This window comes from Eptesicus fuscus, chromosome 21 (assembly GCF_027574615.1).
Source record: "Eptesicus fuscus isolate TK198812 chromosome 21, DD_ASM_mEF_20220401, whole genome shotgun sequence".
Taxonomy (NCBI): domain Eukaryota; kingdom Metazoa; phylum Chordata; class Mammalia; order Chiroptera; family Vespertilionidae; genus Eptesicus; species Eptesicus fuscus.
The window spans coordinates 43,616,647-43,632,416 of NC_072493.1; the positions used below are offsets into that span (position 1 = coordinate 43,616,647).

At 50.5% G+C, this 15,770-nt stretch overlaps 1 protein-coding gene across 5 annotated transcripts in view; it reads right to left on the reverse strand.

Annotated features, from left to right (window-relative positions):
- The window catches only part of VRK3 (VRK serine/threonine kinase 3), a 38,531-nt gene that overhangs the window by 10,987 nt on the left and 11,774 nt on the right, over nt 1-15,770 (reverse strand). For 4 of the 5 annotated variants that reach the window (XM_054710142.1, XM_028129399.2, XM_028129400.2 and 1 more), the window contains 9 exons: nt 14,454-14,591; nt 12,735-12,929; nt 11,955-12,013; nt 9,932-9,998; nt 8,887-8,971; nt 8,530-8,635; nt 6,930-7,022; nt 3,563-3,695; nt 2,112-2,232 (listed from right to left, as the gene is read on the reverse strand). In XM_054710142.1, the coding sequence (XP_054566117.1) occupies nt 2,112-2,232; nt 3,563-3,695; nt 6,930-7,022; nt 8,530-8,635; nt 8,887-8,971; nt 9,932-9,998; nt 11,955-12,013; nt 12,735-12,929; nt 14,454-14,591 (997 nt within the window). Of the gene's footprint in view, nt 1-435; nt 666-2,111; nt 2,233-3,562; nt 3,696-6,929; nt 7,023-8,529; nt 8,636-8,886; nt 8,972-9,931; nt 9,999-11,954; nt 12,014-12,734; nt 12,930-14,453; nt 14,592-15,770 lie in introns of those variants that run through there. The other variant, XM_054710144.1, reaches the window with a different exon arrangement.

Sequence of the window (15,770 nt, forward strand, 5' to 3'; positions counted from 1 at the left end):
AGACACTGGCTTTGCGGGGAAAGGGTCTTCTCTGGAGCCGAATGACCTGGGTGTGAGTCTAAGCGCCTCTGCCTGGAAGCTGTGTGGCCTGGGCTGGTTACCTAAGCTCTCTGTGCCTCAGATCATCGCTGTGCTTACTTCAGAACTGTTCTGATGACGACGCAGAGACGCACTGGGCACAGTCCCTGGTGCCGACAAGGGAATGGTACACGTTAGCCTTGAACAGGCCTTGAGGAGCGGGCCAATGGACAGGGGCACGTGTCTCCCCCTGGGCGTGCACAAGCAGGAGACCTGAGGCGGGAAGGGAAGGGCTCCCTGGGGAGTGACGATTAAGCTGGAACTGGAAGGAGGATGAGATTCAGGGCTCGGGACCATTTATGCCAAACACACACCCAACAACACCGTGAATATATTTCAAGGACACATACATTTAAACAAACGTAGGAGAAGTATTCAGAGGTAGTGAACTAGCAATGTCGCTGAAAGTTACAAAATACAGCAGTGAGGGAAAGAAAGCAAGAAAGAATGAAATTTAGAGCAGAGTACTGCTTATGCAAACGAAATACACGCATCAGACATTGTTCAAGGACACAGACATGTCTATACAAACGTGCAGTAAACTCAGTGCACAATTCATGATGAGATTAAAGTTGAAGGACACAGTGCTGCGTGAAAAAAGCCAGAAACAGACGGGATTTAGAGAATACCATTTATCCCAGTCAAACACACACAGTACCACGGTCATCATGCAAGTTTAAGGTTACAAATACACTTAAGCAAATGTATCAGTAGAACATGTGTTAAGCCTGTCTGAGTGGGTGTCCATGGTTGAGAGAAGGAGGATGGGGGACATAAAAGGGACAAATAAAACGAGAGAGGCTCAAGATGAACCCGTGGCACAGCACGCTGAGAACTGAGAAGCACCATGGACCCAATGCGCACTTCCTTGTGTCCAGCTGTTCACTGACTGTCCTTGGTGCTGAGGACCAAAGCCCCCTTTGCTCACTTCCCTAAGCCCAGGTGGCCTGTCCATGGTGCTGAACCCCACATGCAGCACTTTCCAACTTCCCTTTGCAAACAGGTGCCTCTGTCTTTGGTGCTGAACCTCATACCCCAGCACTTCCTTTTGCAGCCAACGGGGTACTGTCCTTGGTACTGAATGTCTAAAAAAAACCCCGGAACTAGCAGGATCTGGTGGTTTTGCATGCAGAGGTGAGGAGGGGAAGTGTGAAGACAAACAAAATAGATCCAGAGACATTGAAGCATGAAACAGACTGATGTACTTCAGAGGGAGGGAGGGGGCACGAAGAGATTAACCAAAGAACTTATATGCATCCTATATAATAAAAGCCTAATATGCAAATTGTCCCCTTGACCAGGAGTTCGACCAGGAGTTTGACTGGGGGGTGGGGCTAGCCAGCCAACCACCTGTAGCCCCTCCCCCTGGCTGGCCCCACCCTCAATCATCCCCCTCATTGGGGTGGGGCCGGCTGGACCCTACCAGTGCACGGATTCGTGCACCAGGCCTCTAGTATATGTATAACCCATGGACAGACAATAGTGTGGTAGAGACCTGGGGAGGGAGTGGGAGTGGGGTAGAAGAAGTCAGTGGGGGGAAAAAGGGGACATCTGTAATACTTTCAACAATAAAGATAAATTTTAAAAAATGAACACGGGTGGCTGGTGTTGTCTGATGCTGAGGCAGGGGCCAGACCTAACTGCTCAGGTTGCCCACATGCCCGTGAAGGAAGGAATGAGTCATGGTGTCCAGGGCACGGTGAGCATTTTCTACAGGCCAGCTCTCTGCCGAGTGCTGTGTGCCTGACTCCCCTAAATCCTTCCACAGCCCCCCACAGTGGGTGCCAATAGGATCCCATCTCACTGAGGACACTGAGGCTTGTAGTGGTGTGGCCAGAGTCTGGCCCAGGCAGCGTGGCTCTAGAATCCACGCTCTGTCTGCTGGAACAGACAGCAGAGCACGCCTGAGAATGGCAGAGGCCTTGGCTCTGCTGGACAGCGCCTCCCTAATCTGTTCCCTGTTGGGTTCGGAGCTTCTGCCCCAGCTGCATGGGTGCTGGGCCCGTGCTGGGCTCTGCTGACCCCAGACTCACTTCTGTTTCAGCTTCATGACATCCTCAGTGTTGGGAAGGTAGTTTGTCCACGGCAGGTTTCCGTAGAGCCACTTCAGCAAACAGTAGCCCAGGGACTGGAGGTCGCTGCGGCGGGAGGGTCCTGGGAAGGGAGGAAAAGAGGACACAGCTCAGGCTGGAGGCTCCACTCACTGCCATGTCCACCCCCTTCCTTTCTCCCTCTCACTGACTCAAGCATGCACTCACACACCCAACCACCCAAACATGGGCTCTGCCTGTTCATCCACTCTTTGTTCACCTACTCACACTCATGAGCCTCTGTTACTCTCATTCACACTCTCACCATCCCTTCATCCCGCACTCACTAGCTCACTCCCCATCTGCTCTCTTTCGTTCATGCACTCATGCGTTCAATGAGCCCGCAGAGCCCTGTGCGCCAGGCCCCATCCAATTTCTCAAATTGTAGACCAGAGTTTGGTTGGGTCCCAGTCCTTCAGTCTAATGGGGGAGATGGTTCTATCAGGGGATTACCTGAGTTACAGAGGACACAGAACAGGGAGCGCAGGAGGGAGGACACTGAATACAGCCTCAGCAGGGGAGCAAGGACCATTGGGTTTTATTTTTCTTATGCAACCTAACTGTCACGATTTAGACAATTCGTGTAAGCACTCAACAAACACAGAGCTGAGTGTGCCAGACCTTCCCTGGCTGAGCTCAGAGCCCAGTCTGGGGGGAGAATGCAGGCTGGCCCACGGATGGCCATGGTATCACGGGATCTGGGAAAGAGGGGCTGAGACCTCCTCACGGAATCTGCCCTGGGTTCTGTGTCCCCTCTGAACACTTCCCGTAGATAATCTCATTCCTCTCCCAGGGCTCTGGCTGACAACTCCTGGGATCCTATCGACACCCGAGTCTCTGTCCGGAGTTCAGTCCTGCGTTTCGGACACAGATAGCCAACTGCTTCCTCAACAGCTCTCCTGGGTGACTCTGGGGCAACTCTCGTGTTCCAAGTCCACACCAGATCCTGAATTGGAACCTCGGGACCTGATCTGCCAAGCTTCCTGGTGCCCAGCAGCCCTCTGTCCTTGGTGCTGAACCACTACCCACAACTTTCTTTCTTTCTTTTTTTTAAAATATATTTCATTGACTTCCTACAGAGAGGAAGGGAGAGGGATAGAGAGCTAGAAACATCGATGAGAGAGAAACACACACTGGGGATGTGCCCGCAACCAAGGCACGTGCCCTTGACCAGAATCGAACCTGGGACCCTTCAGTCTGCAGGCCGACGCTCTATCCACTGAGCCAAACCGGTTTTGGCAACCCCACCCATTCTTAATTCTGAATCCCTGTCATGGCTCCCTTAGGTGACCCCCATGTCTGGTCATCTGCTGTCTGTGGCTGTGAAAACCTAGAGCTGCTCTCATATGAAAAGCGTGTCTCCACAGTCCTAAACCCTTTCTCTGGCCTCTTACCGCATCCCTTGTGCAGGTCCATGCTAATGAACTCCAGGTCCCCCTCATGTGGGCTCCTGCTGCCTTCCTTGTAGGCCACGTGTTTGCCGCCTGGGGAATAGCGGAAGGCGAAGCCGTAGCCTGCCAGGGTCACCTGTGTGGGCGTGGGGAGAAGCCATACCGTTTGGAGGTTGGACTCTGGAATTAGACATTTCAATCGTGGGTGTAATCTGAAACAACCACATGCCCGACAAAAGAGTGTGAAGTGAAAAGAACCCAAACCAACTATCCCTACTGCAACATAGCCCCCTAACCTACTGCCCAGAAGTAACCACCAATAACAGTTTCTTATTGTTTCAAATCATTTTTTGTTTTGTTTGCTTTCTGTTAATCCTCACCTGAGGATATTATTTTTTTCCACTGATTTTTAGAGAGAGAATGGAAGGGAAGGGGGGAGAAAGAGACAGAGAATTAGAGAAAGAGAGAGAGAGAGAGAGAGAGAGAGAGAGAGAGAAACATTGATGTGAGAGAAACATACTGCTGATCGGTTGCCTCCTACAAGTGCCCTGACTGGGGCTGGGCATTGAACCTGCAAGCCAGGTATGTGCCCTTGGCCGGGAATGGAACCTGCGAACCTTTGGTGTGTGGGCCAATGCTCCAACCACTGAGCACCACCAGCCAAGGCTCAGATCGTTTTCTTCAAATAACTGGTAAACACATGCGGATGGGGGAGGGTCTCCAGCTTCCCGCAGAGGGATCACACTATACCTCTTGTTGGCTATCCAGCTTTTTGCACTCTCATGGTGGTTCAGGGCATGAACCCTGGACCAGACAGATCTGATTCAGATGCCAGCTTGGCCCTTAGTGGCTGTACAACCTTGGGCAAGTTATGTAACTTTCCTGTGCTTTGATTTCTCCATTTGTAAAATGAAGACAATGACAGTCTCTACCTTGCAGGGTTGTTAGGAGGCTTAACTGAGTTGAAAACAAACAGTAAAGTGCTTATCAGCCAGCACACAGCCAGCCCTTCTGCGTTTAACAGCTCCCTGTATCCTGCCATTTGGACAGTGGACAACTGCTGGTTTGCCCACGAGAGATCTACATCCTTTTCTTCTGGTCACAGTTGGTGATATTTAATTTTTTAAAAAATATATATATTTTATTGATTTTTTATAGAGAGGAAGGGAGAGGGACAGAGAGCTAGAAACATCGATGAGAGAGAAACACGGATCAGCTGCCTCCTGCACACTCTCCACTGGGCATGCAACCAAGGCACATGCCCGTGACCGGAATTGAACCCGGGACCCTTGAGTCCGAAGGCCGACGCTCCATCCACTGAGCCAAACTGGTTAGGGCAGTGATATTTAATTATAAGTGTTAACCTCCCTGGGCCACGGCGTGCTCAGATATTTGCCCCACATTATAATGGGTGTGTCTGTGAGGGTGTGTCTGGATAAGATTAACGTTTAAATCACAGGCTAGGTAAAGCAGATTGCTCTACCTAATGTGGATGGGCCTATCCCAATCAGTTGAAGGCCTGAATAGAACAAAAAGGCTGAGAGGGAACTCTCCCTGCCTAACTGCGAGAGCTGGAACACTGGTCTTTTCCGGCCTTGGACTTGAGTGAAACATGGGCTCTTTTTGGGATTAAGCCTGCCAGCTTTTCCGACAGGAACGCACACAGTCAACCCTCCTGGCTTCCAGGCCTTGGGACTGTGACTAGAGCTACACCATCAGCACTTCCTGGGCTTCAGCTTGCCAACTGCACATCTTGAGATTCTCAGTCTCCATGACTGCGTGAGCCAACTCCTTACAGTAAGTCTCTCGCTGTACATTCTGTGGGTTCTGTTTCTCTGGAGAGCTCTAATACAGTTCTAGGATTTTTCTCTGGGATCCTCTCTCTCCCACTCTTAGTAAATGAAGTGAGGCCCACCTCATCTATTTCCACTGGGTTGCCACGCTGAGGGGATTTAAGCCTGATCTGCTGGTGGTGATTTTGCCACCATGAGGGAAGAATCTGCACGACCATGACCAATGCACAAACAAGAAGAACCCAGAGATGGAAAAGCCAGTTTCCCAAGGACAGGGCTTGTGTGCCTAGGTTCAGCCATGCCTGAAATCAGTGAAGTCCTCAATGTTTCCACTCCCTGGACCAATATATTGCACCGCTCCCTTTTTTAAAAAAAATATTTATTTTTAGTGATTTCAGAGAGGAAGTGAGAGGGAGAGATAGAAACATCAGTGATGAGAGAGAATCATTGAATGGCTGCCTCCTGCATGCCCCCAACCAGGGGCCCCCAACCAGGGATCTAGCCTGCAACCCGGGCATGTGCCCTTGACCAGAACCGAACCTGGGACCCTTTAGTCCACAGGACAACGCTCTATCCACTGAGCCAAACCAGCTAGGGTGCACCTCTCCCTTTCTTAAACTTCTTTCTCTTTCTTTTCTTTTTTCCACTTAAGCTAAGTTCTGTCATTTAAAAAAATAAATTAGAATTTACTTTAAAACACTATTTGACCAGTATCCAACTGGGAGTCTATATTTTTCTATTATAGTCAGTATTGTCAGGAACACTGCATATTTGTACACATATGTTTGAACAGTCCTATGAATATATGGAAAGGATATATTTCTAAAAGAGGAACTGGTGGGGCAAAAAAAATATGCTTTTTTTTTTCTCTGTAGAAATTAAATTTATTCTTAGACTATTTTCAAAAGAAGCAGTGGTGTGCTGTTTTTCTAAAAAATATGCCTTTATGGATATATATATTATAAAAGCCATACATTATTTATATGATGGCTACATACAAAAGTACAGCACTGTGGTATGTACATATCTATAGGTACATCCTTTCCGCTCATCCCTGCTGTGCTTTTCCCAGGTGAGGCAGCCCGAGGCTGGCTCAGCCGGGTGCCTCTGAGTGAGGGAATCAGCAGAGAAAAACATATGCATTTAAAATGTTGACTGCTATATTCAAATTCTTCCAAAGAGGTTGCCCAATTCATTCTTCCAACAAAATATAAAGAATTATTTCTTTTTATCCTTTTATCACCATAGATACTACCATTTTAAAAAAATTTTGTCTACCCTAGGGTAAAAAGTAGTATGTTCTAATTCCCATTTCTATGATTTTTAGGGAGGTTGAACATTTTAAAAATACATTTAACTAAATTGTGGATTTCTTTTTCTATGAACTGCTTTTCCTATCCATTATTCACTTTTCTACTAAGTTGCTCATCTCTTCTTATTTATTCAGGTAAGCTCTTTATATATGATGGACAGCAATTCTTTATCTGCCATAAGCATTGTAAAATAAATGGAAGTTTTGAGACAGCTGAGATCCTGAGTCCAGAGAGGCCCCAGGGTGGGGAGGACCTGGCTGTTACCTGGCTCCGGTCCAGGGGATTCACAAAGATATTCTTAGCTGTCACATTTCCATGAACATATTCATTCTCATGGAGGAACTCCAGGGCATCCAGCTGGGGGAAGAAGAATAAAGCGATCTCCGTGAGTAGACTAACACAAAGAGGCTCTGATGCAAAGCCCGGTGCATGAATCCCCTCTGTGAGACCTGCCGCCGTATGGCCTGCTTGTGCCTGGGGCTGTGGGCAGGTTTAAGCTGACTGATTCTGGGGGAAGCATTAGGAAGTCCACTCTGACAGCACACCTGAGCAGGTCTTCTAATTAGGCTTCAAAAATTTCAGCATTAAAGCTAACATTTGGTTTCCTATGTATCTCTTGTATCTGTTTCTTAGTTGATTGCAAACTCAGGAGAGAGAAAAGTTGGTTACTTATTGTTACACACACACACACACACACACACACACACACCCAATGCCCATGTATATCAAAGAGTTCTCATTTCTTCTAGAGAGCAGAAATACGTTTAGTTAAGCAATTTATATTTTTATCTCTCACTCCAACGTCTCCACTGAGCTCCAGGCTCACAGTGAACTGCCTTGGTGTTAGTTACATCACAATGACATCCCAATTCCCCCTTCACTCCAAGGCTTAACTGTCCACCAAGTTCTGTTTGTCCTACGAACTCTCTATCCCCATAGCCTGGCCCCTCTCCTCAGGCCTCGTCCTGTCTCACTTGGCCTCCAGCACCCCTCCAGTCCCTCCCCACAAAGCCCACAGGGTCCTTCTGCCTCTAGAGCTGATCCTGCCCGTCCCTTGCTCCCACTCCCCCCATGGCTCCCCAGTGCCCTCAGGACAGAGTCCCAGCTCCTCAGCTTGGTAATGCAAAGCCCCGCGTGATCCAGTCACTGCCGACCTCTCCACACCAATCCCTTCCCCTCCCCCCGACCACGTCACACTGCAGACTGAGCATAAAGACCTCTGGGACTCACCTAGTATGTTCCTCCCTTGCCACTCTCATCCCTCCCCAATTTAAATTGGGTCCTCTTACTCGCCATCACAGCAGGGGGACATTTCTATCCAGAGACCTTTTCACAATTTGTGCAACCGTTTAATACAATCCTCTCCAACTAGACCTAAAAACCATGTCTGTGCTACTCCCTGCTGTGCTCCCAGCCCCTGGGACAGTGTCTGACAACCGGCAGGGACCTCATAAATATCCAAGGAAAGGACAGATAAAGGAATGAATGAATGAACCAATGCTGTATGCTCTCTTGCCCACACAAGCCTTTGCCCAAGCTGTACCCTTGGTCTGGAATAGACTCACGCATCTCCACTCCCACTCTCCGCAGCCCCTTGCTATTTCCCCTCTTGGCTTAGAAAGGACCTTCACCCGGAAGCCCAAATGAACCTTCACCTTGAGGCTGGGGCCCTTCTTCAACGGCCACAGCCCCCTGAACACCCCTGGGGGTGATGCTTATCCCGCTGATGCTAACGGCCTGGGGGGCACCTGTCAGTCAGTGTGCTCGTCCTCAGTGTCCAGTAGAGGGCGGCCGGGCTGAATGTGCCAAGGAACAGCCTGATCAACCAGCACCTGGGGGCGGGGGGGCACCCCTGGATACATACCAGCCGGCAGGCCACCTGGAACACGGATTGCGTGGGCATTACATGCTTCGGGTTGTCATCCAGGGTCCACTGAAGGCTCCTCCCCAGCATGGGGAGCACCAAGAACCTGGGAGACAGGAGCATCCCAAGTGGATAGATGACCGGGGAGCGAGCAGAACAAGGGACACCGAGGGGGGACTGTGCTGGGTGGCCACCAGGTCCTGGTCCCAGGCAAGATTAAGGGTTCTGATGGGTGGGGGATCCGCCTGGCTCAAAGCAGGAGAAAGGAAGGAAGCAACTAGCCCCAGCCACGTCCCAGCGCATGACAGGGAGAGAAAGGAAGGGGCCAGTGGGTGGGTGGCAAGTTAAGCGACTCACCTGTACCTGTCCTCGTGAATGCCAAAACCAACACAGGTGGGGATGGCCAGTAAGGGGGTCAAGGACAGCTTCTTCCACTTGTTCACTAGGGGAAGCAGGGACCTGAGAGGTTAGAGCCCACCTGGTCCCAGGCCTTTGGGGACAACAGTCCATTCTCAGACCAGAAGCAGAGTGTGTCTGTGCCCAGGCTAGACCCTGAGTCTCCTGGTCGGAGACGCCACCTCTATGGGTGGGTGACAATGGGGGTGCTCACGGGGTGAGCCTGGTGACTCCTGAAATCTCATCTATGTCTGCAGGTGACAAGAGGTAAACATGGGGGAAAGAATATACAAATCTGGGGTGAGTGGGCGGGATAAGAACGGGAGAACTTCTGAATTCACACGTATAGCTAATAAGATCAGGAAACAGCTAAACTGGTCATGGTGCCTCTAGACGTCAGCCCATCTTCCAGGATCTCCATGGGATGGTACAGAGGCAGCGGAGTGCTGATACCAGTTTAACAGCTGGCTGTCCAGGGGAAAAGAGCCCTGGTTTGTAGTGTTTGCCAATTTCTATGGTGTAAACACTCCCACCAAGGTCAATTTCAAGCTACCGACATGACATCACAGAACGTGGAGATGGGAAGGGATTCGTAGCAGCACACTGTTATGTATTGTTCTCACCGTCCAGGTACAAGGACATAAACAATCTCAAGGGTGTAGATGACAGAAATGTAGACAAATAATTATGAAGTGATGAGTTTTGAGTATTTCTTACCCTTCTTCTTAATCTAATTTGTTGTATTGTTAGTTGATGTAATTAATTTAAATAATGGCTATGTTTAACAACTGGCTTGAGCTAATTTTGAAATTTTAACAATTGGCTCTCAAGAGCTAGTATGAGCTGGCCTCCGCCCATGTTGTCTGCCCTGTGAGGCCTGAAGACTGAGGGGTGACAGGGCCTTCTGTTTAACCCCTCCCCTCCCCACACCTTCAGGGAGAAACCAGGTGCTCTGACCAAGCTGGTGCCTCCAAGTCTGCCCCCTTGCCCACTTCCTGCAGAGTACCTTGCGAAAGCTTGGCGGCCCTCTGGAAGAAGTTCTGCTCATTGAACAAGCGCCCGTCCTTGGTATCCTGGTGTGGGGTGGAAGGGGAGGAGGCTGTCACACTGGAATCTCTTAGACAAGGGATCCCAGATCACTGCTGGCCAAGTATTACCCCTGGGTAATGCCAGCAACAACTCAGGCTCCCCATCAAGTCCCGCAGATCGGAACCAAATTCCCCAGGGTGCTACACGAGAACCCGTATCAGAGGCTTCAAGTTATCTCCCATTGCCCATCTTTCCTTTCTTTTATGATGGGACCTACAAGTTTTCCCTAAACACGTGGCCTTCAGATAGAAACTAGATTCCCGAGCCTCCCTTGAAGTGAGGAATGACCACGTGACAAGTTCTGGCCAACGGGGATGTGAGCAAAGGAGATGTGGGCGGCTCCCAGGTTATGCCCTTAAAGGGCTGGGCAGGCTCCCCTTCCTCCTCTGTTCCTGTTGGCTGGGAGCGGGAGCAGCCATTTCAGCCCCCAGATGAAGGTTATGGGCTGAGGATGTTGGAGCAACAAGAGAGAAGGAAATTGGACCCCTTGGTTACAGAACCATCATATCAGCCCTGGACCACTGTCCCAGACTTCTAAGTGAAAGAGAAATAAAACTGTATTTTTGCTAAGGCCATTGTTAATATTGGGTCATTTTCCCCCAGCAGTAAAACCATATAAATGAATTGAATACGAGTACAGCTGGTTTCCTAAGAGCAGAGGGTCAAAGAGAAGTCGTTTCAGATCCCAGCTGTCATGCATTCATTCTTTCTACAAAGCACCTACTATGTGCTGAGTATTGTTCTGGGCACTGGAGATACAGCTGTGAACAAAGAAACTTGGGTGCTGGACTCCCTGGGGAACAAGGTAACTACCCCACAGGCTTGCTTGGAAACGCTCAGCCCAGAGTCGGGCACGGAACAGGCTCTCAACAAGCAGGCGCTGTTCCTTATCTCTGAGCCTGGCTCCGGAACCCTCGCTCTAAACCACTCACATGGCTTCCATCCACCTAGGGCCAGGAGAGGGACCCAATCCAGCTGTCCCAGTTTTCCAGGGGGGGGGGGGTGAGAGTGCGTGAGAAAATCTGAAGAAATCAAAGTCACCCACGATTCCAGCACTCATGCCCTGGCCGGTGTGGCTCAGGGGAGACTTGGAGGTACTGCTCCCCTCCCCAGGTACTGATCCCTGGGCACTTCCTCATAAACACCGAGCACCACAGGGTCTGGGGTTTGATTCCCGGCCAAGGGCACGTACCTGGGTTACAGGTTTGTTCCCCAGCCCTGGTTGGGGTGTGTGCGGGAGGCAACCAATCGATGTGTCTTTCTCACATCAATGTTCCTCTCCCTGCCCCCGCTTCCCGTCCACTCTCTCTAAAAATCCATAGAAAAAATACCCTCCGGTGAGGATTAGCAAATAAGCAAGCCCAGCACTCAGGGATGGTGGTGGGGCTCTCCACCACCCCCATGCCCTCTATCAGGCACCTCCTCTGTGCCGAGGGAAGTGACTTGCCTGGCTGCTCTCACTTTCTCCGTTGGTTTTTTTCTTTCTGGCCCCCTCGAGTGCGTGCGTGTTTCCTGTATTCTAAAAGGTCAGGCATGACTTCACTGACTCCTCAGCACAGGGACCCCATCGGCTTGGTTCTCTGTTGAGCCCCAACACCCAGCACCGTTTTATATTGTAGTTGGTGCTCAATAAATACAGCGGTGAGGCAGGCAGTGGTGGGCAGATGGGCCACCTGACGTGGCTATTACCGGCTCCACCTTACAGGTGAGGAGAGTCAGCTCGGAGAGGGAGGCGCATGCTCAGATCGCAGAGCTGGGAAGTGTGAGAGGCAGGGCCTCTGAGCGCCCTGGGAGATGAAGAACCAGGTCCCAATGCCCCTGGCTCTCCTGCCTGCCCCAGCCCACAGAGAGGCTTGGAGACCCAGGGTGCCCTTGCCAAAGCCCCAGACCCTCCCTCAGCGCTTCCCTCCCTGGCCCAGGCACCCCCCAGGCCCACTCACCAGTTTCAGCGAGAATCTTTGTATCTGGGCACTCGACTCGTAGGCGGAGAGAGGCTCAGCTGTGGACGGACAAAATGGGCGAGGTTATGATCTACAGTAAGCATGTCAAACTCGCCGCCTGAGTGCAGCCCGCCTGCTGCACGTCTGACATGCTTGATCTACAGGGAAAGTGAGCGACAGCGTCCTCAGGCTTCCCAGTAACGAGCAGCAGTGTTGGTTCCCTGGTTCCCACAGGGCCCAGTGCACTCTTGGTTTCCAAGACCTGCTCCTCCGTGTTTTCAGACAGCTTCCTTTTCTCTGCCTCTTTCTCTCTCTGTGAACATCCAGCTACGAAAAGGTTATGAACACAGCAGATCTGAGACTGCTCTCCTTGGAAAAGCCTGCTCCAAGGCGACCCTCGCTGGATTTCGGGAGGGTCCGGCATTCTCTAACCCAGTGGTCGGCAAACTCATTAGTCAACAGAGCCAAATATCAACAGTACAACGATTGAAATTTCTTTTGAGAGCCGAAAACCGACTTCTGCGCATGGGCCACGAAGTTTCCATCGCACTGTACGTGCGTGCCCGCACGTGGTATTTTGTGGAAGAGTCACACTCAAGGGGCCAAAGAGCCACATGTGGCTCGCGAGCCGCAGTTTGCCGACCACTGGCCTAGAGGCAGGTGTGCAGCTGGGATATGGCTTCCATTTTCATTCTCAGAAAGGGGATCCCCCTCCCTTTGCCCGGGTTCCAAGACGGCCTGGCCCAGCCCAGCACCTGCCCACTTGTAAACAGGGTGTACCTTCATAGAGCATGCCCTGGTCGTCCCTGGTCTGCAGGGATCCCAGCTTCCAGTATCGTCCGTTCTTGTCCATCATCACTGTCCCCGTGGGCAGCGCCTCAATGGAGATGGTCATACGGCGCCGCTTCAGGGTCTGAGGGCTTTTCTTCTTCATCTGCGGGCTGCTTTTGGGGGTCAGAGGACTGCTCCATATCCCTACAGCAGGATGGCCGGAATCAAGGAAAAGGGGTATCCGGGAGAGGAAAGTTGAATGAATAATGAGACAATAGTCATAGTTCTGTTCATTTATTCATTTGTTCAATGAAAAACAACAAAATGGTTCCTGAAATCTCTCAGGGGTCAGGTCTTTGTGACAAAGCTGGGGTCCCAGACATGAGTCAGACCTAGGCCCCTCCCACCAGAGCCCCTACTTAGGTGGGGGAGTCTAACCCGGACACAGCCGTCAGGCAAGGCAGTACAGAGAGATATGAAAAGGAGACTGCCTGTGCCTGGAGGAGTCAGGGAAGGCTTCCAGGAGGAGGGGACGTTGGAGTTCGGTCCTGTTGAATGAATAGAACTTTCCAGGGGAAGAAAGACATTCTAGACATTCAACCAAAAACATCCCGAGACAGGACTTGGCCTTGTGCTAAGTACAAAGAAATTTGTTAGGCTGTGGCCCTGCCCTTGACTGGCTGCCAGACTGGCAAGAGAATGGGATGGCGTGGTGAGGAGGGAAAGGTATCAACTGGACGTGGACACAGGAAAAAATATGAACATCCCCATTCCTCCCACCTCCCACCTCCCCAAGGCACAGAATGGCCAGCGGTAGTGGGGCCTACAGGAGAACAAGGGACAGAGAGGAGACACGGAGGGCTGCGACGTCAGATCTCAGGGCCTGGGAGGGAGACCGGCTTGTGGTCCGCAAGCCTCCTTGACTCGCTGGCTGCCAGGAGAGCCTAGAGGGCACTTGTGCTCCAATGACTGGCACTGGCACTGTGGGTGCACAGACGAAGAGCACAGAGAGAGGCTCCGGGGGAGAGGAGATGGCCCTGACCCAGCCTTGTGGAGCTCAGAAAAGGCGTCCTAGAGATCTGACGCGTGTTGGAAAAGTGGCAGCGTGCCAGCAGAGCAGGGAGGGGAGAGTGCCCTGCTGAGGAAACAGACAGGCAAAGACCAGAGGCTGAGGGCCCCTAAGAGTACCTCCAGAAAGTAAATTTTCTTTTTTCTTTTTAAAATATATTTTTTTAAATTGATTTCAGAGAGGAAGGGAGAGGGAGAGAGAGAACATCAATGACAGAGAATCATTGATCGGCTGCCTCCTACATGCCCCCCACTGGGGATTGAGCCCGCAACCTGGAAATGTGCTCTTGACCGGAATCAAACCCTGGACCCTTCAGTCCGCAGGCCGACGCTCTATCCACTGAGCCAAACCAGCTAGGGCCAGAAAGTAAATTTTCTGTGCACAGGGGTTGTGGAGAGAGCTAAGACAGGAACCAGGCCACACAGAGTCTCAGATACCAGGTTGAAGGGGTGAGATGTGGGGCAATGGGAACAGAAGGTGACTGTGATCAGGGAGGGAGGGGGGTCAACTCTGGCTGTGTGGAGATGGGATTGGAGGGGCAACCTGGAGGCTGGGATAAGGGTCCAGGCAGGTGTGAGTGACGCCTGAGCACCCAAACACTGTCAGATGACCCGCCTTTAAACCATCTAGAGTCAGGCCAGATTGATCCTAACTCTTACCTTTGGCCTTCAAGTTCTCTTCAGACCCAGAACTGTTACGGTCTGACAAGAAGGATGACGAAGACGTGCTACAACAGCTGGACCATTTCACTTTCTTGGGAGAGGGTTCATAACTGGCGTTCTTCTCTCTGCTTGAGCCTAGAGAGAGGAAGACCGAATGCAAATGGGAGTTACAAAGGCCCTTTCCAGGAAACATAAAACCAGAAACCCAAGTTCACAGTCAACCACTCTCTTCCCTTCAACCCTTACAGCCAAGTCTTGCTTCTTTTTCGGGGGGCTTAGTTTCTCTTGTATCTTCTATCACTTTGTCAGTCTCTTCTATCTTTTAGATAATTTCTCCAGATCTATCTTCTAGTTCACAATTCTCTCTTCCGCTTTGTCTAGTCTGCAGTGTGAACAACCCAGTGAGTTTCTGATTGCCGTGAGATTTGTTTTCATCATCGTAGGTGTTATCCGGTCCTTTTCCAGGTCTGCCAGGTCAATTCTAACTAGCTTTTGTTCCTTCATTATATTTTTAACTTCTTTATTTCTTTAAACATATTAAAGGTGTTTTGCACGTAGTCTCATCTGTTAATTCCAAGGTGTCTGGTCAGCGCAGGTCTGATTCTGTGATTTGTTGTTTTTCCTGACAGTGGCTTGTTTCCTGGCATCTTCTGATTGGTTGAGAGCTCACATACCCGTGGAATTCTCTAAGGTCAATCTTTAAAGGGTGCTCCACAAAAAGATATGCCTCAGTTGGGGAGGGGCACCCACACCTCATCACTTTACACTAACTTTTCCCCTTGGGTTTTCTTGGGGCTGCACAGTTCAGTATGAATGCCGGTCCCAAACTGGTGAGGATGCAAGTTCTTGATTAGGAATTCTTAGGGAGGACATTCCGCCTTTTCTTCACCCACGACCAGGGCTGAGACAGACAAATGTCACCACCAATTTCCTGTGTGAAACATTTTTTGTTCTAGTTTACCTACTGAGGAGTCCTAGATTTTAGAGGTTTCCAATCTTACCTCCCACGCTTCTCAGGCTCTAACCTTTGTCTCTTGTATCCTAAAACCCAGGCTGGAGGCACCAAACAGCCCAGGACCAACACCACCTACAGCACTTGCTCAGCCTGTGGGTCTGCTTTCTTATTGTTTCTCACTTCTATGGAATTCTCTTTTTATTCTATCGCTCAACCCTTTGTGTTGTTATTTTTTTAATCCTCACCTGAGGCTATGTTTATTAATTTTAGAGAGAGGAAAAGAGAGAGAAACATCGATGTGAGAAACATCGATTGGTTGTGTCTCGCACATACCCCAACCGGGGACCGAACTCACAAGC